The 26151-nt window shown below is 41.7% G+C and overlaps 1 protein-coding gene across 3 annotated transcripts in view; it reads right to left on the minus strand.

Moving 5' to 3' along the window:
• The window catches only part of LOC121285843 (mediator of RNA polymerase II transcription subunit 13-like), a 271744-nt gene that overhangs the window by 131827 nt on the left and 113766 nt on the right, over positions 1-26151 (minus strand). For all 3 annotated transcript variants that reach the window (XM_041202724.1, XM_041202723.1, XM_041202725.1), the window contains one exon: positions 8962-9046. In XM_041202724.1, the coding sequence (XP_041058658.1) occupies positions 8962-9046 (85 nt within the window). The remainder of the gene's footprint in view (positions 1-8961; positions 9047-26151) is intronic.

Below are 26151 nucleotides of genomic sequence, written 5' to 3' on the forward strand. Positions count from 1 at the left end.
GAAAGTTGGGTGGTTAGCAGTTTTTTTGGGAATAGGGTTGACAGAGTGCAAGTGAGTTATATTGACAAGGTAAGCTTGAAGAGAGCAACAGGGAAGATCAGGGATAAAGAAAAAATGCAAATTCAGGGCTGAGGACCTTGGTCTGGTGAGCTAAGGGAAGGAAGAGAAGTGACAAAGACAGCTGATCAAATTGTCTTAACCTTGGTCACAGAAGTTCATGAGTTCCTCTTACTTGCAGGTGTGATTGGAGGCAACAGTGGAGTGGGGCTTAACAAGATGTTTTGCAATAGAGAATAGAAGTCAGGGTGATACTGGATATTATGCAGTTCGAGCAGACTAAGAGCAGCATTCAAAAAGCTTTACATGACCCACTTGGCTTAGGCATGAATATTTAAACCAATTGACTGCCACCTGTTTAAGTGCGTCTCCCTTAGGCTTACTGGAGCAGAGCAGAGGGCCCTAACTGGGTGAGAGTGAGTAATGGTTGTAATGATGACTAGGGCAAAGGTGGAGGAATGGGTGTGGTGAAGCTGACTAGTAGTTGCAAAAATATGAAAAACAACCTATAAATTACTTCAAATATAGCCATTATTGCATGGTTTTAAAAAAAAACTGACAGCTAACTTGCGCACAGCATGGCTCCATTAAAGCAATTAAATAAATGACCAGATAATCGGTGTTTGAGTGATGATGGCTGAGAGCACCAGGATAACTCCATGCTCTTCTTTAAAAAGGCACCAGATAAAGTACTATTGAGTCCTGTTCTTCTCTGCCAAAACTGCTCACCCAAGTCCAGATGGGCCCTCAGTTTCACATTTCATCTGACAGCAAAGCACTCTGTGAGTGCTCACTGAAGCTCCAGATTGTGCACTGCAGCAGGACCTGAACTCCTCTCACCACCCGTCCATAAACAGAAAGATAATTTTGATTTGCTTCCCCTTTCACAAGTGGTGACGTATTTCACAACCCCTTGGTTTTGGTGTGATCCAATTTCTATTATTAACCCCACAGTAAACTCTTGATAGCATGAACTCCAATCGTTTATTTGTACACACACAAATGGGGGAGGAGGGCAGCTCCTTTTCACTCACAGTAAAAGAGGGATAAAGAAAGAAAGATTTACAGGGCAAAGGCCCCAGAGAAAAGAATTGTTGTTTCACGAGTCCAGAATCAAGCCCTATGGTGTATTCCTTCAGAGGTCAGCAGGCTGATCTGACACTGGATAATTCACTTTTCCAGTAGAGGTGACTTCCATGATGAAATAGACACACAGAGATGAGTCAATCTTGTAGGCGATGGTAAAGAAGGTCTGGTAGAAACAGTAGATGGGTGTCTGGCATTCAAACCTGGACAGAATCCCTTTTCTGGGTTCCTGAGGTTGTTAATATTCTAATCATTAAAATTCGTAAAAAAAAAAAGGTTGCAAGGCCCTTTGTCCTACTAGACTAGTTGTCTCCAGTTGACCAGCCTAGGTTCTAAAATGCAGATGGCCTTGGTATAAGATCCCTTTGATTATGGTCTCTACAGCCCCAAGGGGTCATTAGCATCTCCTTGGAGGTAATAAGGCACGAGTTTCTGCGATACTGCCAAACAGGACTCATTATTCGAGGGTCACAGCCAGACATCGCTTCAGCAATAATATATATATTTTACAAAAATATAGTGAGCGGCCTTAGCCCCATTACACAAACTTTTGACACAGAGGCAAGAGTGCTACCAATCAACCAAGGCCGACACGAGTAAGGGATGGAGGTAGAATAGCGCAGGTTATATTTACATAAGTTCAAAAAGCTTTGCTTATCCATGTGTGCAGAAACAGAGCAATTACAACCCAATAAAATAGCAGTTCAACACTGCATCTTCTGAAGAACTCAGAAGAATTCAATAATGATCCAATTTGAAAAATGAATGAACTTTGGCTCCAATTCCATGACTTACAAAGAAAATTATGATTGGCAGGTCAGAGTATGAATTTAAGTAATAAATTAATGCTCTAAATTCAATTTACAACATTTTCTTTTCAAAAGCCCAAGATTTAAATTATAATTTCAGCTAGCAGAACACTTTGTTGCAAGCCAGTGATTTAGTCAAATAATTGCAGAATCTTATAACTAACAGGTAAATTTTCAAAACATGCTGGTAACTGTGATGACGGCAACAATTTTTACAGAAAAGGCTGTTTCCAGAAAAACCTCTGGTAAAGCAAATGTTTGTCAAACGGCTTAAGCTCTGATAAAAGCAAAATACTGCGGGTGCTAGGAATCTGAAATGTGAACAGATGGTGCTGGAAAAACTCAGCAGGTCTGATAGCATCCGTGGAGAGAGAAACAGAGTTAACGTCTTGAGTCTGTACGACCTCTGGGCTCGGAAGAAGGGCCATACAGACTTGAAATGTTAACTCAGCTTAAGCTCAGAGTTCACTGTACCTCCAAACATGGTTAATTTCAACAAATGAGAATGACTGTGAACAATTGCATGACATTAAGATTATTTCCATCCAGTTTATGCAAAATTCAAATATAGACAATACACTAATTTACATGGAAAGTACAGCACAGAAACAGGCCTTTCAGCACAAAATGCTTTAGGCAGTGTTTATGCTCCACACAAGCTTCATCTACCCTACTTCATCTAACCCCCATCAGCATATTCTTCTATTGCTTCCTTCCTTGGGGGTGTATCTAGTTTCACTGAATGCATTTATTATAGAATCATAGAATGGTTACAGTTCAGAGGAGGTCATTTGGCCCGTCAAGTCCGTATCAGCTCTCAAGAAAAATTCAGCTAGTCTCTCCCCTGTCCTTCACCCAACACCCTGCAAATTTTGTCTTTTCAAACACGAAAAAACAAATTAGGAGCAGTAGGCCACTCAGCCATTCAATAAGATTATGGCTGATCTGATTGTAACCTCAACTCCACATTCCTGCCTATCTCCGATAAATTCTTGATAAGCAAGGGGATGAAAGGTTATCTACATCTGCCTTAAAAATGTTCAAAGACTCTACTTCCGAAGCAGAATTCCAAAGACTCACGGCCCTCAGAAAAAAAATTCTCATCTTTGTCTTAAACAGGCAGCCCCTTATGTTTCAACAGTAATCCCAAGATCTAGGTTCTTCCACAAGAGGAAACATTGTTTCCACATTCACCCTGGAAAGATCCCTCAGGATTCTAGGTATTAGTCTAGTAAATCTTCTCTGAGCTGCTTCCAATTTATACCCCTTCCTTAAAAAGAGACCAATACTGTACACAGTACTCCAGATGTGGTTTCACCAACATCCTATATAACTGAAGCATAACCTCCCTATTTTTGTATTCAATTCCCCTTGCAGGAAAAGATAATATTCTACTAGCTTTCCTAATTATTTGCTGTACCTGCATACTAACCTTTTGCAATTCATGCACCAGTTCCCTCTGCATCACAGAGCTGTACAATCTCATACCATTTAAATATACTTGTTTTTTATTCTTCCTGCCAAAATGGACAATTTCACATTTTTGCACATTATACTCCATTTGCCAGATATTTGCCCACTCACTTAACATATCTATATCCCTTTGTAGCCTCCTTATCGCTGGGAAGTTAATAGTGGGAAACGCAAAAATGGCAGAGATGCTTAATCAATATTTTGCCTCAGTTTTCACAGTGGAGGACACTAGTATCACCCCAATAGTAACAGGTAGTGCAGAGGGTATAGAGAAAGAGGAATTTAGAACAATCACCATTACTAGAGAAAAAGTAATGAGCAAACTACTGGGATTAATAGGTGACAAGTCCCCAGGACCTGATGGCCTACATCCCAGGGTCTTAATGGAAGTGGCAGCGGAGATAGTGGATGCATTGGCTATAATATTCCAAAATTCCCTGAATTCTGGAGAGGTAGATTGGAAAAATGCTAAAATAACGCCCTTATTCAAAAAGATTGGCGGGGGGCGGGCAGAAAGTAGGAAACTATAGATCAGTTAGTTTAACGTCTGTCATTGGGAAATTGTTGGAATCCATTATTAATGGGGCATTTGGAAAGTCAAAATGCAATCCATCAGAGTCAGCATGGTTTTATGAAGAGTAAATCATGTTTGACTAATTTGCTAGATTTCTTTGTAGATGTAACAAGCAAAATGGATAATGGGGATCCTGTAGATGTAGTATATCTGGACTTCCAGAAGGCCTTTGATAAGGTGCCGCACAAAAGATTAATACACAAGATAAGATCACACAGAGTGAGGGGTAATATATTAGCTTGGATAGAGGATTGGCTAGCCAACAGAAAGCAGAGAGTAGGGATAAATGGGTCTTCTTCTGGGTGGCAAGCTTTAACTAGTGGGGTGCCACAGGGTTCGGTCCTTGGGCTCCAACTAGTTACAATCTTTATTAATGACTTGGATTCAGGGATAGAAGGTACTATAGCTAAATTTGCAGATGACACCAAAATAAGTGGGAAAGTAAGTTGCAATGAAGAAATAAGAAATTTATAAATCGATATGGACAGTTTAGGTGAACGGGCCAAAATTTGGCAGATGGAGTTTAACGTGGATAAGTGTGAGGTGGTCCATTTTGGTCGGAAGAATAAAAAGGCAACTTATTATTTAAATGGAGAGAAACTTCAGAATGCTTCAGTGCAAAGGGATCTGGGTGTCCTTGTGCATGAATTGCTAAAAGTTCGTATGCAGGTACAGCAGGTAATAAGGAAGGCAAATGGGATTTTGGCAATTATTGCTAAAGGAATAGAGTATAAAAATAGGGAAGTGTTGTTGCAACTGTACAAGGCATTGGTGAGACTGCGCCTGGAGTACTGTGCACAGTTTTGGTCCCCTTACTTGAGGGAGGATGTAGTTGCATTGGCAGCAGTTCAAAGGAGGTTCACTAGATTGATTCCAGAGATGTGGGGCTTGTCTACATACAAGTGCTTTTAAAATCCAGAGATATAAACTACCATATATAACCATGCATCAAAATGCATCACTGGCAGAAAAAAAATAGATACATGCCTTTTCTTAGCTTCCACCCCACTGCCCTCACCCCCAATTATTTCAGTCCAGCTGAACAAATTCCAAATTAAGATATAATCCACATAAGGACATTGTACTCCAAAGAGACCATGCATCTATGTTTAAAATCACTATAACTTTATGCTATGCTGCACAAGCAGCTTAAACATACATACATCAACACAAGATGAAATAATCAAATTCAGGCATAGAAATTATGACCCTGCATTTACTTGGTGTTTTTTATGTTCTCAGGTCACTCCAAAGTGTTTCACTATCAATTAATTACTTTTTGAAATGAAGTGGCTTGTTATGCTCTTCAAATGGTATCCTAAGATCATAAATCAATCCAAACTTGAAATAATTTGGGTAAGCATTGATATGCCCAAGTAGCAGAGTTTTGGAATTTAATCCCAGCATTTATGTCCATGCATGACTGACATTTTGATCAGTCCAAGTAGGTGACCGAATGTCAGTGCCCATGGCCCCAGAATAAAATGCTGGCTCACTCCACTCATCAAAAGTTAGCAGGAGCAAATCTAGTTATGTCTGTGGTTGCCATTTATGGACGAGGAAGGCCTTGAGTTGTCTGAAGTTTCAACACACAAAATAGCTGGCAGAGAAAAAACAAATATACTTTATACTCCACAGCCCCATTCATCTTTTGCTTGATAACTATACACCTTTATAAACATGAGTGGCAGCTTAAATTTTAAAACAAAAATAAAGTATCAAACATAAACAGCATTCACAAAAGTGTGTTCCAGGGCTCCAAGGAACATACAAGTTGGTACTGGTCCATCTGACAGCAGAAAAATAGATTGAAAGATATGAATTTGAATATATCCTGGAAGTTGCAATGGAGAATACAAAGGTAGAATAAAACAACAGCATCAACACAGATTAAGCACATGAGCACCAATGTAGATACTCCGCAGAGGAAATGGAATGAAAGCACATACATACGCTGCAACTGACAAAAAAAGATTTACTGCCTAGGAGATGAGAGTCAGGGTCTGGCTGATCCATAACTGAAAAATATTTTAAACTTCAACAAACCCGATTACATAGAGTTAAACTGGCCAAGGTTGATTGTGTACATAGACGAAAAGCTGTGCTAGTCAAGAGTGGGAAACATTTAAAGAAATGAATCAAAATGTTGAACAAAAAAATCCATTAAAAACAAAAAATAAGATCCTTCCATGGCTTACAACAAGGTTAAGGATAGTATTAGATTAAAAGAGGTTTAGAATGGTGCTAAAAATAGCAATAAGCCTCAGGATTGCAAGAGTTTTAGAAACCAATAAAGGGTGACCAAACACTTGATAAAAAGGGAGAAACAGAATGTGAGTAAACAAGCCAGGAAATAAAGTATAACCAAGAGATTTTTAAAATGAGGAACTTAAAGTAATTAATAGCAGCACAGAAAAAGTATTAGAGACACCTAAAGGGACTAAATGCTGACATATTCCCAGGATATGGCATTCATCTCAGTGTTCTAAAAGAAGTAATTGCAGAGATAGTGGTCGCACTGCTCATGATTTTTCAGAATTCCCCGGATTCCAAACAAATTCCCAGCAGATTGGAAGTTAGCACTCATCTGATACCACTATTTCAGAGGCAAAGGAGGCTGGGAGGGCGGGCGAGAGGGGCGCGGGCAAGGGGGCGAGAGGGGGGAGGGGGGCGGGCGAGAGGGGGGAGGGGTTGGGAGCGGGCGGCCAAGTAAAAGAGAGGGAGGGAGGGCGGGTGGGGGTCGAGCGGGATGGGCGGGGGCCGCGCGAGCGGGATGGGCGGGGGCCGCGCGAGCGGGATGGGCGGGGGCCGCGCGAGCGGGATGGGCGGGGGCCGCGCGAGCGGGATGGGCGGGGGCCGCGCGAGCGGGATGGGCGGGGGCCGCGCGAGCGGGATGGGCGGGGGCCGCGCGAGCGGGATGGGCGGGGGCCGCGCGAGCGGGATGGGCGGGGGCCGCGCGAGCGGGATGGGCGGGGGCCGCGCGAGCGGGATGGGCGGGGGCCGCGCGAGCGGGATGGGCGGGGGCCGCGCGAGCGGGATGGGCGGGGGCCGCGCGAGCGGGATGGGCGGGGGCCGCGCGAGCGGGATGGGCGGGGGCCGCGCGAGCGGGATGGGCGGGGGCCGCGCGAGCGGGATGGGCGGGGGCCGCGCGAGCGGGATGGGCGGGGGCCGCGCGAGCGGGATGGGCGGGGGCCGCGCGAGCGGGATGGGCGGGGGCCGCGCGAGCGGGATGGGCGGGGGCCGCGCGAGCGGGATGGGCGGGGGCCGCGCGAGCGGGATGGGCGGGGGCCGCGCGAGCGGGATGGGCGGGGCCGCGCGAGCGGGATGGGCGGGGGCCGCGCGAGCGAGAAAGGGGGCGCGAGCGAGAAAGGGAGCGCGAGCTAAAGATAGAGGGAGAGAGAGAGAGAGAAAGAGAAAGAGAAAATAAGCAAACAGTGGGCCACTGCAAAAATGTTGGAATCTATGAAGGAAGTCTTTAAAATGCCCTTAAAGAATCATAGTATGATCAGACAAAGTCAACATGGCTTTATGAAAGCATGATGAAGTTTTTTGAGGATTTGTATGACTACAGTTTGTTTCAATTTTCAAAAGGCATTCAATGAGGTGTCACATAAAAATTAACATGCAAAATGATGGCTCATGGAGTTGGGGGTAATATATTAGCATGGATGGAAGATTGATTAATGGACAGAAAACAAAGAATAGAGATAAACATTTGAGTTGGCAGGTTGTAACTAGTGGAATGGTGCAAGGATGATTGCTGGGGCCTCAAATATTTACATTGTATATTAATGGCTTAGACGAAGAGATCAAGAGTTCCAAGCTGGCCTACAATATAAAGCCAGATGGGAATGAATGCTGTGAGGGGGACACAAAGGGCCAGCATAGAGATTAAGTGAGCGGGTAATGAGCTGACAAATAGAGCATAATGTGGATAAGTGTGAGGTTATTCACTTTGGTAATAGAAACAGAACATTTTTCTAAGAAGGTGTGAGCAATAATTTTGTCAAGATGTGGATTTACCTCCACACAAATATGTGGGGATGGGAGTGAGCAGTACTGGTAGAGAAACATAAAAAAAATCAAACATTACCTAGTTCTAAAATAACATTTTTTATTGCATTTAAGGAGGGAAAAGTAGTATTAAAAATTTTGCTGGCCACTTATTTTTAATCTTGAACTTTGTAAATGAATTGCTGGCATTAGAGAGGAGGGGAATCAACTTGGGAAGAGCTGTCAGTGAATCAACAAGGGGCATAGCAAATTCATCCCTCTATTCATGTTATGAAAACAGATTATTACATCGCTGTTACGTCCGTTACCTTTGGTGCTCCCGAAGGATCTCTGCGCGTGCACAAACAGGCAGAGCACCTGAGTGGGAGACTGACGGGCATGCCCACACTGACATGCCCACGCACCCACACACAGACACCCACACAATGAGCTGGAACTTGCTACCTGAGAGTGGTGGAAGCGGAGACAATCAATGATGTCAAAAGGAAATTAGATGGCCTCTTAAAGCAAATAAAGGATAGAGTGGGACAGACTGGATTGCTCTTCAGAGAGCTGGCATCAACTCGGTGGGCTAAATTGTTTCCTCTGAGCTGTAATGACTCTGTGACTGTGACTCTATCAAGTGCGAGAAGAGCTCAAGCAATACTCTTACTTGAAAATTTCTGCAGGCAGTCATACTTCTACATAATTATACAGCAAGGTTACAAGTGCATTTTCCAAATGTTCAACTGTTTAAATAAGTGCTTCTCATAGTTGCAAATATGACAGAACATTGACTAAACTGATCCCTTAGTAGTGCGTTCAAATTAACATCCAGGTCCAGGTATCTGGACACTAAAAATAAACATACGGCTAGATAATAATACAACACAAATGATGTGCTGCATAATAATTGTTTGTACAGCTAAGTATGAAATACTGAGGGGTAAAATATTGATTTAGCCTTACCTTTCTAGCAAATTGTGAATGGCTTTAAAGAGCAATGTTCTGCATTCGTATGTGAGTCCATTTTCCCAGAGACCATCTTCTACCACTGGAAATTAAGGAAAAGTAAATATCTGGTTATTCATGAAAACTTAAATCCAGTTAGCATTAAAGAAACGCCTTACATATCATTCAGTTGTGAAAAATTGGCACAATATTCATTCTTCAACCTGAAAGGAAATTGGTTCATTGAATTGATAGAGAATAAAAATGTTTAAAGAAAGGCATAAATGCTATATAATACGAGAAAGGTACTTGCATTCAGATTGTTATTTTCATCAAATCATGTTACTTCCACCACAAAAGAAATTCCGCACATAAAATGCATGCAGCCAGCATTAAAGATGGCAATAGAAAGGGGTTCTGCAGATAATTGTGAAACACTTGGAATCATAGAACAGCACAGAGAGACCATTCAGCCCACTGGCTGAAATGTTATGCCCTTAAAGGCTTCTTCCTGCCACTGCTGGTATTTTACAAACATCGGTAGTAGATGAGCACTTCGCCACCCAAGACCACCCATTAAAACCTGCAGCCTCCCTGTGGACTTGAGGGGAGGCGTGGTCCTCCTGATCAGGCATCCTGTGGTCCACAGAGAACTCCCCCCCCGCACAGTGGCAACACCTGACATTGCTGAAAGGACTTTCCCCACCCTAGCCTTGCAATTGACTCAATTTCAAATCTTAACATTGAGGCTGCTCCATTGCAATTTAGTTAGCCCCACTACCCCACTCTTTCCCATTTGCCAATTTTTTTCTCCTTTCACGTAGTTATCCACTGCCCTTTTGAAGGTATTATTAAATCTGCATCCATTGCTCTATCAGGCAATGCATTCCAAATCCTAACCACTCAGTGCATTAAATAAAAACTTTCATGTTGCCCCAGGTTCTTCTGCCAATCACCTTAAATTTGCATCCTCTGATTATTCGCCCAACCATTGGAAAGAGTTTTCTATAAAATCATAAGGCGGTTTAGATAGAGTAAATAAACACCTCTAACAAATCTGCTTTAAGGAGAACTCCAACTTCTCCTGTCCATCCACATAACTAATCCCTTATCCGTGGAACAACTCCTGTAAATCTTTTCTGAACCCTCTCGAGAGCTTTCATGTCCTTTATAAAATGGGGATCCCAGAATTCAATAAACATTCCAATCAAAGCTGAACTAGTATTTTACATTGGTTTAGCAAAGCCTCCTGTATTCTATGCCTCTACTATAACGTGCAGGGTCTCATGTTTTATGAACTATTTTGTTAACCCGTCCTGTTACTGTCAAAGACTTGTGTATAAACACTCCCCAAATCTCTGTACTCAAACTCTTTTTCAATTGTACCACTTAATTTGTATTACCTCTCTTCATCTAACCAAAATATACCACCACAATATTTTTCAAAGCAGATTTGTCTCAATTCTTTATAATTCTGCAACCATGCAGTCACCAAAAGGTCCTCTAATGCAATGCAGTAACCCCTCACTATTGCACACCACTTAACGTTGTTTCACTTTATCATTTCTTCTTTGAGGTTTTCTCGTCCAATTTGCGTGGTTATTTTCAGTATTACAGCATTTGCACTCTGTCCCCCACCCGCTTCATTCTGGGCCAGCCACCACGTTCTTATGCTGGAGCCACTGATGCCATCACCAGAGGCCCGGGCTGCAGGGAGAGCACGGGCTAAGATGCAGGAGAAGCACAGTGCAGGGACAGGAAAAGTGTCGGCTGCCGATCGGGTGATGGTGTGAGTGTGTTGGGTATAGGGTGGCAGAGAGTCACGCCACCCCTGGCAGCGCCAACTGACACCCCATTGGTGGGGGGATGTTCAGCCACTGCAGAGCACCAGAGTGCACAAGGAATGGCGTCAGGGCACGAGGAGAAGGGTGTCTCAGTCGGTCACCCAGTTTGGGGGGGGGAGGGGGATTAGCTGATCAGTGGGAAGGGTGGAGGTCAGGCAAGGACCCGAGATAGGTAGTCGGGGGTGGGGCTGGAGGGCAGTACTATAGTTATCCAGGAGTCAGAAGCAGTTTTAATTCTAACTTTTCCTGGGTAACTATTCTGCTCAGGCTACCGGAACCATTTGAAGTTTGCTATTTATATCATGCTCCCGGATGGTCCGATTACAGGGCAATTGTGCCATGGAAATTTGAACTTCCTGGGCAGTTGCTATGCAATCCTCACCGGGAATTTCGATAGGGAGGGTTCCCCAATGCATTTCTGGGGCACACCTCAGTTACAATGCCCCAGAGCTTGGAAGTCACAGGCCCATAATTCACTTAAAGGTGTTTCATTTAAAGTCGTGATTTTCAGGGGCACAACCACAATTTAAGCGAGCACTTACTATATATTTACTTTACATCCTTCCAGATTGCTAATGCTCAAATTAAACTTAGCTAATTCCATACATGTAAATTCTATAATATATTCCATTGTTTCCACTGATGAGTATGATGCTGAAAGTTCATTGTAATTGAAAGACCTACATTACTAGCCTGCACCGAGCAGTTAGTATCTGCTCAGCTTCTTTTTCCCATAGGTTAGTCCAATGTTAACAATTTTTGTTTCCATTTTCAGGCCAATATAACACATATAGCGCAATAGGAATATTACAATACCAGCTAATAGTTGTAATAATTTCCCATTCACAATAAAGTGGCAACTTAAAAATTGTGATTATCGGCTGCAGAAACACAGAGCACGGAACAATCAAAATAGCTACTTTGTTGCACTCATAATCCAGACCTTTTTTCATCAAGTGGTTACCATCCATAATGTAATATTTTGCACAATGTAATAAACTGTTCCCCAGTTTATACAAGAACTATTAAATATTATACTGCCATAAAATTAAGTTTAAGTTGTCTCTTGATCAAAAATGTAGCTGAACACTAAAAGCGAAAAATGGTGCTGATTGCTTTACATATCAGGATCCTATTACCAAGATCTGTTATTGCAAGAATATAATTTATCAGAATGATTTTAATCACACTTTTAGGAAGGATTACGCTAAACCGATTTGCTAAAACCATGAAGCTTTTATACTACTTTGTTGAATTCAGCCTCCATTTCCTACAAATCTATATGATTGACCTTATATATAGAAGACATTGATGGCCAGAATTTCTGAAAGGAGCATCGAGAAGTTCATACAGAAGACCCCTTTAACAAGGTTGGATATTTGAGATTCAAGTTGTTGTCGTAGAAGCAAGAGCGATCAAATGAAAAATCAGGATTAGCTGCAATTGCAGGCTGAGAATACGGAACAGACACAGGAGTAAATCAAAGTGACAGCAAGATGACATATGCTTCATCCCGGCTTGCACAAAGATAGGCGTGCAGGAGCAACAGTTACTGCATTAACCAGAAACACTGCACTGCTGCAGTTATCTGGTAGACGGAAGGAAACAGTGTCCTTCGTGGGTTTATGGCAATAGCATCAAAATTAAACATTAGATTTATATGCACAATTCATCAAATGTCCCAAATTATTTAGGAATGCTCAACAAGTGAAACAACCATGCTATTTGCTTTGGATTCATATATCAGTTCCATCAGACACTTGAAGCCCTTTCATTCTCCTGTTTGTTTATGCACACAAACAGCCAATTAGCATCAGCACAGCAACCCAACACTCATTGCTACAAGAGATTAGATTTTTGCATTTCAATGGACATAAAGTGATTTTACATTAATAGTATAAAAGAAATGTCTGACAGTGTACTCCTGCCACCAACAGGACAGGACACTGGGTTATGTCTAACTCCAGCAGAGTTTAGGACTAATTTAATCTGCTGCTCCAATAAGTAATACTTGTGGAAAAACAGGCCTCATTTGGTTGGTCTATCAAAAGTGCAAAAAATAGGAGAGCAGTGTTGAGGGTCACCACTGGACACTGGTCTCCCACAGGTAATTAAAAACTAGCTTCACAGGGCATTTTTAAACCATTTAATAAAAATAATTCTGTAAACACTGCTTCAGGAAATAACCCATTTGTATAACATACAGAAATAGAAAAAGGTGCCCCTGTTTTCCCTCCGTAAACCTGAGGTTATCTAAAACTCTGCTACCCATGTCCTAACTTGCACCAAGTATCCTTACCCATAAGCCACGTGCTGGCTGACCTGCATTGGCTCATCCCCTCCTGGCCTACAACCCTCCGCGATATCTGCGCTCCTCCAATTCTTGCCCTTAGAAAACATCTCAGATATTAATCACACCACCATAGGTGGCTATGCCTTCAGCTGCCCCAAGCTCTACAATTCATCTGATGAACCTCCCTGCTTCTGTTTTCCTTCTACAAAGCATTCCTTAAAACCTAGCAATGATCATACATGGCTCAGTGTTGAATTTTGTTGGTTAACAATCCTGTGAAATGCCTTGGGACATGCTACTAAGCTAAAAGGTGCTACAGAAACACAAGTTGTTGCTGCTTTTATTATTCAATCTGTCTTTGAATACAGCCAATGGCATGTTGCTGTTAAGACCTCCAGGGGGTCATAAACTGGTTAGCTGGATGGGTAGAATGGGCAGACAGATGGCAGATCAAGTTAATCTGGGTGAGGTAATATATTTTTAAAAGAAAAACAAGGTATGGGACTATTAGCTCAATGGAAAGACACAAACATGTGGAGCAACAGAGGCACCTACTGGTGAAAACAGATAACCCTTGAAATGTGAATGAACATAGTTGTATAAAATAATTTTGACCAAAGGCTGGTTTTTTTTTGGTAACAGAGCATAGAATACAAGAGTAGTGGTTAATGATAAATTGATAGCTGGCAATACTAGCACATAGTGGCAGTACTGTGCTGCTTCACATAACAAAGCTGATGCAAAATACAGACTAATCAAAATGTTACAAGAAAAGTTGCAAGAAAAAACCAGAAGACTGAAAATAATTTCCACTTAAGCAGAGAGGATATTTAACAAAGAATTTTGTCTTCCGATACACCTTATGGTTAAGCCAGCATCAATGACAGTGGGTCATCAGTTTAAAGCATTCACTAAGAGAATGAGGAAAACATTAACTTAAAAATCAAAATGTACCATTATAGTAAAAATTTTAGCTGCGCAAAATTAATGTATAGAGGTTAACCTTTTAAAAAATATTCTCTCAACCAGATAGATCTACCTGCGCAGCTTATAGAGAATAGTTACAGCACCGGTCATGGTTTGTGCTGATTCCCTTCAATGTCTGTTATCTGTTCACCTCCAGATTAATTGAACACAGCAATGTTTTCTCCAAGTGACAACACTAAGCAGTTGCAGTCACGATGCATTTACTTCAGGCAATACTGCAATACTATATAATCAACATCACTCAAATGACCGCTTAATTAAACGTGGATTTATCTAAATTAAAATAAATAGAGTTGGCACAGGTATTGCCACTGTTTCCAATGCAAAATAACCTGTATCGAGTACTTAAAATAGCCATTGCCACCAGAGGAATTTTCATCGCTCTCGCCTCTGAATTAGAAATCCCTGTCCACCGACTTCAAGAGTATAATCTAGGCAGGCATTTCAATGAAGTATTGAGAGCACGCTGTCTTCTGGTTGAGATGCGAAACTAAGGCCCTGTCTGACCGCTCAGGTGAACCCTATCACAATTCAAGGATGAGCAGCAAAGTACTCAGTGTCCTATCTACACAATGTCTCTTAACCAACACATTGGGCCGTAACCTTCAACTAGCGCCGGAAAGTGCTGACCCGCAGAAATTAGAAATACCTACTTACCTGGTCTTGAAAATAACGTTGACACTACCGTTCACTGGAGCTGCTTGGGGCTTGCATCGAAAGGCTCCTCACAGGCCCCGGCGAAGTCTAGATCCAGCATACTCAAGGAAGCTGTGCCCCTTTTTTTTAATGGCACTAGCTGCCGTAAAGCAGGTAAGTTTAAAGAGCCAGGGAAATTGACAGTGCAGGGGTATTTAAGTGTCTAAGGCAAAGTAGATATGGGTTGGAGATATCCGGAGCGGTGGGGGGATGGGCAGGGGTTAGTCCGGGGGTTGGGAGGAGCGGGGGTTTCAAAGGGGGCATGGGGGAATCCCGAGGGGTCGGCCTGGGTCTTTTATCATAGTTCCTCAGAAGTTAGAAGAGGTTTTAATTCTCACTTTTTCTGGGTAACTATTGGTATAACCCTGACAGAACCATCCAAAGTTTGTGATTTAAACCACATTTTCAGATAGTTCCCAGCACAGCGCAATTATCCAGAGGAAATGTGCACTTCTGGGCAATTGCCGTGGAAACCCTTCCTTGGGAATTTGCCTGAGGGATTTCCCAGCGCATCTTTGGGGTACCCCCAAATCCAATGCTGGGGAACGCACAAGTTATGGGCCATTACCTGACTGCTCGAGTGCTTCTGTGGGAGCTTGCTCCACACAAATCAGCTGCCACTTCTCCTACATTATAAGTTATCATATTGGTTATAAACTTTTCAGAGCTTCCAGGGATTGTGAAAGGCACTATATAAATTGTTTGTTCAAGTCATTCCTTAGAAAAAACAGAATTTACCTCAACTGTAGCACGAACACTTATAAACCGATCTTCTGATAGTCACTAGGCCAGGAATTCCCAAACTGTGGTACCCTTACCCCCAGGGGTTAGCAAGGCAGAATGGGAAGTATGAAGGAGAAATTATCTAATGATGGATCCTTTCATCTGGCTGTTCCAAATGTGCCCTCCTTCCACCAAAGCTGCTCTCTCATTTGCAGTGGAAAGTAGAAACCACTGCAGTTTTTCTGATATTAATAGTCCATATAAACCACTCAGCAAATTGATCATCAGATGGGGAGTACAGTAAGTTTCCAAAAATATAGAGTCATAGAGGTCTACAGCACAGAAAAAGGCCCTTCGGTCCATCGACTCTGTGCCTGTCAAACAAGTAGCTAACTATTCTAATCCCATTTTTCAGCACTAGGCCCATAGCCTTGTAAAAACTTTACTTTAAATCTCAAGCAGCGATCTGGAGAAGCTTATCTATATTTTGCCCACAGGGATGCAGAAGTTGATTATTTTCTCCCATTTCACTGTAACTTGTTACAAGTTGCATTAAGTTAGGAGCTGTGGTCTCTCTGTCACTGGCATTGATGGCACTATGGACAGTTAAATAAAAGGCACTTTGGGATGGCCAGCAGCATTTGATCAGGTTAAAATTATCCTAAGTGGAGATACCTCTTATTTGGTTAAGATAGTTTAACATTAAAAGAAAGACTGCCATTTGGAACAGTACCAAGGTCACTACTAACCAAATATTAAAGATGGCGGAATAGGCAGGTCACAAGCATGCTGGAAAATTCCTTGGCTTAATGTGTTTAACTTTAAAATAAGCCTTTGCTCATAAGTGTGCAAGATTTCCTTCCTTGTAAAGCCCTTTCCCCATTTTTCAAGGTGCTATTTTTGACTTTTAAAGTAAATTCTTTGGAAACAGTAATTTTGAGAGAGTTTTTACTTATTTTCATCAACCTCACATGCTCACTGCACCAATCCCAAGTTAAATCTGAAATGCAAAACCCAACTCAAAAATAGTGTTATTAAACCTACAATATTTACATCATAGGAACCAAAATATTCAAAGCAAAGAGTAAGCAATTTTATTTTTAGATATTTTAATGTTAAGTGCTACAGAATAAGTTAAAATAGCACACTTTTCTCCAACTCAGATCCACTTAAAAAGTTGACCATTTTTAAAAAAAGGTATAGTGGTTATGAGACAGAATGACAGTGTTGAGAATTTACCAATACGAACATATGAATTAGGAGTTGGAGTAGGCCACTTGGCCCCTCAAGCCTGCTCCGTCATTCAATAATATCATGGCTGATCTGATTGTGGTTTCCACTTCACATTCCGCCCACCCCTGATAACCTATGATTCCCTTCTTAGTCAAGAATATATCTATGTCCACTTAAAAAGGTATTCACTGACCCTGCCTCTGCTGCTCTCCAGGGACAAGAGTTCCAAAAATTCACATAAATTTCTTCTCATCTCAGTCTTAAATGGGAGACCCCTTACTTTTAAACTGTGTCCCCTAGTTCTAGTCTCCCACAAGGGGAGACATTCTTTCAGCAACCACTCTGTCAAATCCCCTCAGGACCTAGCATGGTTCAATAAGATTGCTCCTCAATCTTCTAAATTCCAAGGGATACAGGCCCAGTCTGTCCAACCTTTCCTCGTATAATTAACCACCACCACCCCCATCCCAGATATCAGTTGAGTGAACCTTCTCTGAACTGCCTCTAATACAAGGCAAGGGGTAAGTTTGCTTTGGAAAAACAAACCCCTCCACTTGAGTCAAAAGCTGACAATATTTCTCCGAAATACCAAATAGGAAAGAATGATCAAAATTAGATTCAGAATCACAAAATCTCTCAGTGCAGAAGAGGCCCTTCGGCCCATTGAGTCTGCACCAACATGTAAGAAACACCTGACCTACCTACCTAATCCCATTTACCAGCACTTGGCCCATCGCCTTGAATGTTATGGCGTGCCAAGTGCTCATCCAGATACCTTTTTAAAGGATGTGAGGCAACCCACCTCCACCACCCTCCCAGGCAGCGCATTCCAGACAGTCACCACCCTCTTAGTAAAAAGGTTTTTCCTCTCATCCTCACTAAACCTCCTGCCCCTCACCTTGAACTTATGACCCTTCGTGACTGACCCTTCAACTAAGGGGAACAGCTGCTCCCTATCCACCCTGTCCTTGCCATTGATAATCTTGTACACTTCGATCTGGTCGCCCCTCAGTCTTCTCTGCTCCAACGAAAATAACCCAAGCCTATCCAACCTCTCTTCATAACTTAAATGTTTCATCCCAGGGAACATCCTGGTGAATCTCCTCTGCACCCCCTCCAGTGCAATCACATCCTTCCTATAATGTGGCGACCAGGACTGCACACAGTACTCCAGCTGTGGCCTCACCAAGGTTCTATGCAACTCCAACATGACCTCCCTACTTTTGTAATCCATGCCTCGATTGATAAAGGCAAGTGTCCCATATGCCTTTTTCACCACCTCACTATCATGCCCTCTGCCTTCAGAGATCTATGGGCACACAGGCCAAGGTCCCTTTGTTCCTCAGAACTTCCTAGTGTCATGCCATTCATTGAATACTTATCAAATTACTCCTGCCAGAGTGTATCACCTCACACTTTTCAGGGTTAAATTCCATCTGCCACTTATCTGCCCATTTGGCCATCCCGTCTATAACTTCCTATAGCCCAAGACACTCAACCTCACTGTTAACCACCTGGTCAATCTTTGTGTCATCCGCAAACTTACTAATCCTACCCCCCGCATAGTCATCTATGTCGTTTATATAAATGACGAATAATAGAGGACCCAGCATCGATTCCTGTGGTACACCACTGGACACTGGCTTCCAGTCACTAAAGCATCCTTCTGTCATCACCCTCTGTCTCCTACAACTAAGCCAATTTTGAATCCACCATATCAAATTACCCTGTATCCCATGTGCATTTGCTTTCTTTATAAGTCTCCCATGTGGGGCCTTGTCAAAGGCTTTGCTGAAATCTATATAAACTACATCAACTGCACTACCCCCATCTACATACCTGGTCACCTCAAAAAATTCAACCAAATTTGTTAGGCATGACCTCCCTCTGACAAAGCCATGCTGATTGGTGCCTTAATCATTAACAGTAGTCTCAAGATAAACTAATGGGTCTGTCTTCCTAGATTTAGATGGAATTGGGCAGGAAAGGTGACAATGCAAACAAAATTTCGACAATTTTTCTCTGCAATCCCCTTGCCACAAGATTTTTCAATAAAATAACAGGAGAGCCTTCTAGACACTTCAACTGATGACAGGCTCGATTAAAATCCGACAAAAGCAACTGGCTGATATTTGGATCGAAATGCGAGCAGTTTCCAAAATTGTCAGAAAAGGCTATCAAGTCTTCACCACCATTTGCTACAGCTTACCTGTGTGAAAGTAAATTTTCAGCACTCACTGGAATTGAATCAAAGTACCATCAGTGTATTTGTGTAGAAAAGCAGCTTATGACTTGAACTATCACCTTTCACTCTAAACATTACATGCCTATACTTAAGCAAAGGAACTCACCCATCACAATGCAGAGTAGTACTATTAAGATATGCTCAATTTGTATCTTATAATTTGTCCATTTTGTAAGATAATTGGGCATTAAATGTGTTAAAACGTTAAACCTATATCTAGTAGGGAAATGAGCAGCTAATTGATTTGGTATAAGTAAAGCTTGGAAACCTCTGCACTAGGCTAAAACAAGTGACAATCCAACTGTTCACAACTGTTATCCCTTACAGTGTTGCAGCTCCAACATCTACCACCAATTTTGAAAAAGCTCTTCCATTAACTAATATTACAACAAAGAAGAAAAATGATGTTTCGGCTTAGTGCTCAAAGCTTTGCAAAATGAACTCCCATTCCACCATCTGGAGTAACCTTGTAAGACACGCAGCAGAGGACAGCTGAACAGTGACATCCACACAGTTGCCACCACCCTTAAAATCCGCAGGATGTTAACCAAAGCAGGTGCAATCTTAAGAAATAGGACCAGGAGTAAGTCATAGAACAGTAGAGTGTAGAACAAGCCATTAACCCTGGCAAGTCTACACTGACTCTTTTGAAAAGCAATCCATTTTAGTCCCACTTCCTAGTTCTTTCCTAATATCACTGCAATTACTTTCTCCTTCAAGTATTTGTCAAATTCTCTTTTGAAAGAGTCTCTCAAATTTGTATGCTCCCACCCAATGAATCTGTGCATTCCAAATCTGAACTATTTGTTCAGTAAAAAAGTTTTTCTTTGTGTCCTTTTGTCAGTCACCTTAAATTTGTTCTCAGGTTGTCTACCTTTCAGCCATCGAAAACAGTTGTTCTACATGAAGGACTTAACGTAAATGATTTTAAACATCTCTATCAAATCTCCTCAACCTTCTCTGTCTCAAAGAAAACAACCCAACTTCTCCAGTCTATCCTGTTACAAACCAAAACAATTTTCATAGTATTATTGTGGGTTATTGTAAAGAAGGTTTATAGGGATGAGTATGGATGATTGTGTGTGAGATTTAATTGAATTGGAAACAGCTAGACTGCAAACTGAAATTATCAAAAGGAGTTAGGTGTAGAAGGGTACTTGAAATGCTAATGAGTAAACATGGCTGAGGATTTAGCATAAAAGGTGTGATGGAAATTTGCAATTTTAAATAAGTGAAGGAGTTGTTTGGATTTCAAAGGGATGGTAGGATGTTTACAGCTAACAAGATAAATAGGACACGGTTCTGTTGTTAATTTTTCCCAAAAGTTACTGACCATATTGGCAATATGAAAGATTTTTATAGTATGGGGAAAGTACGTTTTGAAAGACATATGGAATGATGGAATTTATAGATTAGAGAGGGGAATATATATTATATATATAGATATAAAAAAGAAGAAAGTATGGTGGGGCCATGTAAGACCTAACAGGAGTGTGTGAAACCGCCTTGAAGAAGCCTCCAGCCATTTGCGCAAAGGTCTGCCGTGTCCAGTAACTAAAGTTGGAGAAAAGCCTTTGGAATTCCACTGTCGAGTGGTAACTTGCTGTCTTGTTTTTAAATTTAAAATCTATTTGGGACTGTTGCTTTAAAGGGTGTATATCATTGGAGTTACGTTAATTAAGAATCTTAGGATTTGTTATAGTGTTAAGTAACTGTAATCTTATGCTTGAAATCTTTTCTTTTGTTAATAAATATTTCAATTTAATTTTTAAAATCTCTAAAGGTCTTAGTGAACTCATTACTTCTGAATTCAATGCATACATCTTCTCGTAATAAATACAAATTGTAAAACCATTATGATAGCGTGGCCAAGCTTCCCTTATGGATTTGATCCACCTGGCACACATCACCTGCCACGTCATAACAATCCATATAACTAATCTCTCATCTCTGGAACAGTTCTCTCAAATCGTTTTTGTACCCTCTCCAAAGCTTTCATGCTCTTAAAATGTGACACAGAATTGGACGCACAGCTCCATCTGGGCTGAACTAGAATATATAGGTTTAGTGCAGCTTCCTGGCTTATGTACATTATGTCTCTATTTATAAAGCTCAGAAATCTCCCATGATTTAACTACTTTCGTTAACCTGTCCTGCTACCTTTAACAATTTGTGCACATATACACAGGTGTCTATGCTCTTGCGCCCCCTTTAAAATTGTAGCATTTAAGCTTGTATTACCTCTCCTCATTCTACCTTAAGTAAATCACCTCAATTTTCTGCATTCAGTTTCATCTGCAAACACGAAGATCATTGATCCAGTACCACTTATGCACTTATGAGCATTGCTGATATGTTTCCTCGTTTAGCAGAATCAGAGCAAGCCATAGGAAATCACAAACAGGAGCAACAGCCCAATTTCCAATGACATCGCAACTAAGCCCAAAACAGCCTGCCTACAAATGCACTTATTAAATACACTGGTCTAGCCAGGCTTTAAACAGATTCATTTTGAAAGTTTTACTGGACTTAATTCCAAACGTTCTATTGTAAAGCGTTTTTAATAAGATTTGTGTATTTAACTTATGTAGCTTGTCTAAAATCTGACAACTTATCTTAATCACATGCACTACTTTAACATTCAAATTAGGCAGCGCCGTAACAAATCCCTCTTGCTTCAATCTAACCAGTCAAACTGAAGATATGAACTTGGAGAAAATCCCGAATTGAGCACTTGTCAACTAAATTATATCCAGCATTCTAACATCACTTGAAGAATATTGCAAAAACTTAGAGCACTTGCGATCAGTACTGGCACAGTACAATTAGCTAGTTGACATATTATTAACTTAGAGCACTTGCAATCAATACTGGCACTTAGAGCACTTGCGATCAGTACTGGCACAGTACAATTAGCTAGTTGACATATTATTAGCAACAAGGCATTACACTTCTATCCTGTGACAAGAAATGGAATTGCCACCTTGGCGCACTTTGTTTTGGAATGTTTGAAATTTGATATGATCTCAACATATTCTTTTCACCTCCAACCGAGCAAATTCCATCATGATCCCCATTTTGCACCCATATCTCAACTGCAGGATTTGTGTCAATGAGTCATTGGACATTGGCAGTCTTTTGATGCTTTGCAGTCCAACGGGCCAAGTCCTACTCAGTGAGCCAGTATTTTTTTTCCCTTGGCAATGATGCTAGTGTTAATAGGGTGACTGCCAAAATGGTACCAGAGATATCACCAGCTGTGTCATTATCAAGACTATGATTATAAATATTGGCCCACCGTCTTTAAAATTTACACCACTACTGCTTTAGGAAAACTCAATTCTCCATAGTAACTCAGCAACGAAAATTAAATAAAAATTTAATAAATGAACTAATACAGTAAGGTTTAAGATTCACACCCCCTACCAATGCTCTACTCATGCTCACTGCAAAAGGCAACCTCCATAGGAAGATCTTGTTTCAATTAAATCTTAATCTCTCCATCTCTAATTACAGGTTGTGCGTCAGTTGTGATAGGGATGATAAGTCACCAATAAATTCAATTAGAAACTCAGGAGAATCTTCTTTATCCACAGAGTGGTTACAATGTTGAACTCACTACCACTGAGCAGTTAAGGCAAACAGCATAGATACATGCAAGGGGAAAGCTAGTTAAGCAAATGAGGGAGAAGGAATAGATGGATATGCCCATATGGTTAAATCAACTAAGGTGGGAAGAGACTCATGTAGAGCATAAACAAAGGCATAGTACCTCCTGGTTGAATGGCCTGTTCTGTGCTAGAAATTCTATATAATTTTATGTGATACTCTCTGCAGTCAAATAGCTCATAATGATACATAATTAATTGCCACATGGTCAAATAACAGAGGACACCAGTGAAACAATATTGCAACAAGTGTCACCGCCTTCACATGGGCATGGGCCGGGTGATGGGTGTGGGGGGGGGGGGGGCGCCAGGTGGAGTAAAGTGGGTCATTGGGTGAACAAAGGAGAAAATGATGAGCATGCGACAGTATAGTAGTGAGTCTAATTTCTATCTTTCAAATAAAAGGTCTTTTCAGTGCCATTTTCTACCAACCAGAAGCTAATGTTTTTCATTCTGCACCCTCTTATCCTTTTCAAAAATTCAGCAAGTGATGAAAGGAAATCCTACCCATAAGAAAGTGTTAAACCAGTGGAACAAAAACACATACACCTGATTAAAGTGGCAGGTGATATCACTAGAGAATATACCTGATAAGAAGACTGAACAAACCATCAAAAAGATGCATAAAATAAGGAACTTAACATTGTAAATCTGCTTAACATGGCTAAGGGCAGTGTAACAGTTTATTGTAGATCTCAAGATCCAAAGTAAAAAAAAACTGGAGGCCCACAAAGAGATTTACCTTTAATAGAATATATTACTCTATGTGAAACATTGTTTTCTTTTGTGGCGGGGGGGCGGGGAAGAGATCTTAACATTGCATGGGTCTCCAATGAAGCTTAAATATTTCATAAAGGCAATCAACTTGTGGGAAGTCCTGTTTATGCTAAAAAGCACACAACAATTGGAAAACCATAGAAAGCACTTTAATTGACTACTTTAAAATATAACAGGAATATTTCCAAGCATTTACTTAATATTTATATTTTCCAAAACTGTGCTACTTCTGCATTCTGCAAATACATTATTTATCCTACATGTCTAACATGGAAGTTAAATGAAAGTTGGGAAATAAACATTGACAGAGCATTTTTGTATACCAAAGAAAATACTAACACATCAGTTTAAATGTTAGAAACTCAAATACTATTTTATAAAAGTGCCAAATAGTGCATATATTTCATTTAGAAACCTTATAAACTAAGGTAATGCTTCAGCTCTCAAATATGTTATCGAACTTTTATCATTGTACTAAAACAGCTAAAAAGATAGGAAAACTATTAAAACAGATTAAAAAGGTTGCAAAAGTGTAGCAGAAAATCAGCAAGAAATAGAAGGGCAATAAAATGACTGTCTACAGCAGTGCTTCCCAACTTTTTTCCCCCACTGTTACCCCATTTTAATGCTTGAAAATTGGTGAGACCCCTTGGAGCTAAGAATCGTGCACATGCGCGTAATGGAGCCTTGGTGCCAATTCTGGAACTGTCCTCCCATTCACCACAGCACGCATGCAAAGTGCCTCCTCTATTATGAGCACGTCCAAGGAAGTCCCTCAATTAGCCAACTGGAGCGCTAAACTGAATGGCCAATTAGGGCACTGAAAGAACGACTAATCAGGGCGGTGAAATGCTGTCTCATTGACAAATCGTTTGGTGGGAAAAAAATTCACATCCCAGTCAGAGTCCCGTTTGACAGTCATCTTTGCTGCCTCGGAGCTGTGGTCACAAATGATCAGCCCACTACCCCAACGGGTTTGCAAGTCATGGTTTGGGAACCTGTGGTCTATTGGCATGTATGTAGTCAGAGATAACTTATACAATGATAAAAACAAAAAAACTGCGGATGCTGGAAATCCAAAACAAAAACAGAATTACCTGTAAAAACTCAGCAGGTCTGGCAGCATCGGCGGAGAAGAAAAGAGTTGACGTTTCGAGTCCTCATGACCCTTCGACAGAACTTGAGTTTGAGTCCAAGAAAGAGTTGAAATATAAGCTGGTTTAAGGTGTGTGTGTGGGGGGCAGAGAGATAGAGAGAGAGAGAGAGGTGGGGCTGTGGTTGTAGGGACAAACAAGCAGTGATAGAAGCAGATCATCAAAAAATGTCAACGACAATAGTACAATAGAACACATAGGTGTTAAAGTTAAAGTTGGTGATATCTAAACGAATGTGCTAATTAAGAATGGATGGTAGGGCACTCAAGGTATAGCTCTAGTGGGGTTTTTTTTTATATAATGGAAATAGGTGGGAAAAGGAAAATCTTTATAATTTATTGGAAAAAAAAAGGAAGGGGGAAACAGAAAGGGGGTGGGGATGGGGGAGGGAGCTCACGACCTAAAGTTGTTGAATTCAATATTCAGTCCGGAAGGCTGTAAAGTCCCTAGTCGGAAGATGAGGTGTTGTTCCTCCAGTTTACGTTGGGCTTCACTGGAACAATGCAGCAAGCCAAGGACAGACATGCGGGCAAGAGAGCAGGGTGGAGTGTTAAAATGGCAAGCGACAGGGAGGTTTGGGTCATTCTTGCGGACAGACCGCAGGTGTTCTGCAAAGCGGTCGCCCAGTTTACGTTTGGTCTCTCCAATGTAGAGGAGACCACATTGGGAGCAAAGAATGCAGTAGACTAAGTTGGGGGAAATGCAAGTGAAATGCTGCTTCACTTGAAAGGAGTGTTTGGGTCCTTGGACGGTGAGGAGAGAGGAAGTGAAGGGGCAGGTGTTGCCACGCATCCACCCTCATGCCTTCTCCTCCCTCCCAGAAACATGATAGGGTCCCCCTTGTCCTCACTTATCACCCCACCAGCCTCCGCATTCAAAGGATCATCCTCCGCCATTTCCGCCAACTCCAGCATGATGCCACCACCAAACACCTCTTCCCTTCACCCCCCTTATCGGCATTCCGTAGGGATCGCTCCCTCCGGGACACCCTGGTCCACTCCTCCATCACCCCCTACTCCTCAACCCCCTCCTATGGCACCACCCCATGCCCATGCAAAAGATGCAACACCTGCTCCTTCACTTCCTCTATCCTCACCGTCCAAGGACCCAAACACTCCTTTCAAGTGAAGCAGCATTTCACTTGCATTTCCCCCAACTTAGTCTACTGCATTCTTTGCTCCCAATGTGGTCTCCTCTACATTGGAGAGACCAAACGTAAACTGGGCGACCGCTTTGCAGAACACCTGCGGTCTGTCCGCAAGAATGACCCAAACCTCCCTGTCGCTTGCCATTTTAACACTCCACCCTGCTCTCTTGCCCACATGTCTGTCCTTGGCTTGCTGCATTGTTCCAGTGAAGCCCAACGTAAACTGGGGGAACAACACCTCATCTTCCGACTAGGGACTTTACAGCCTTCCGGACTGAATATTGAATTCAACAACTTTAGGTCGTGAGCTCTCTCCCCCATCCCCACCCCCTTTCTGTTTCCCCCTTCCTTTTTTTTCCAATAAATTATAAAGATTTTCCTTTTCCCACCTATTTCCATTATATAAAAAAAACCCCACTAGAGCTATACCTTGAGTGCCCT

The sequence above is a fragment of the Carcharodon carcharias genome, chromosome 13 (assembly GCF_017639515.1).
Source record: "Carcharodon carcharias isolate sCarCar2 chromosome 13, sCarCar2.pri, whole genome shotgun sequence".
Taxonomy (NCBI): Eukaryota; Metazoa; Chordata; class Chondrichthyes; order Lamniformes; family Lamnidae; genus Carcharodon; species Carcharodon carcharias.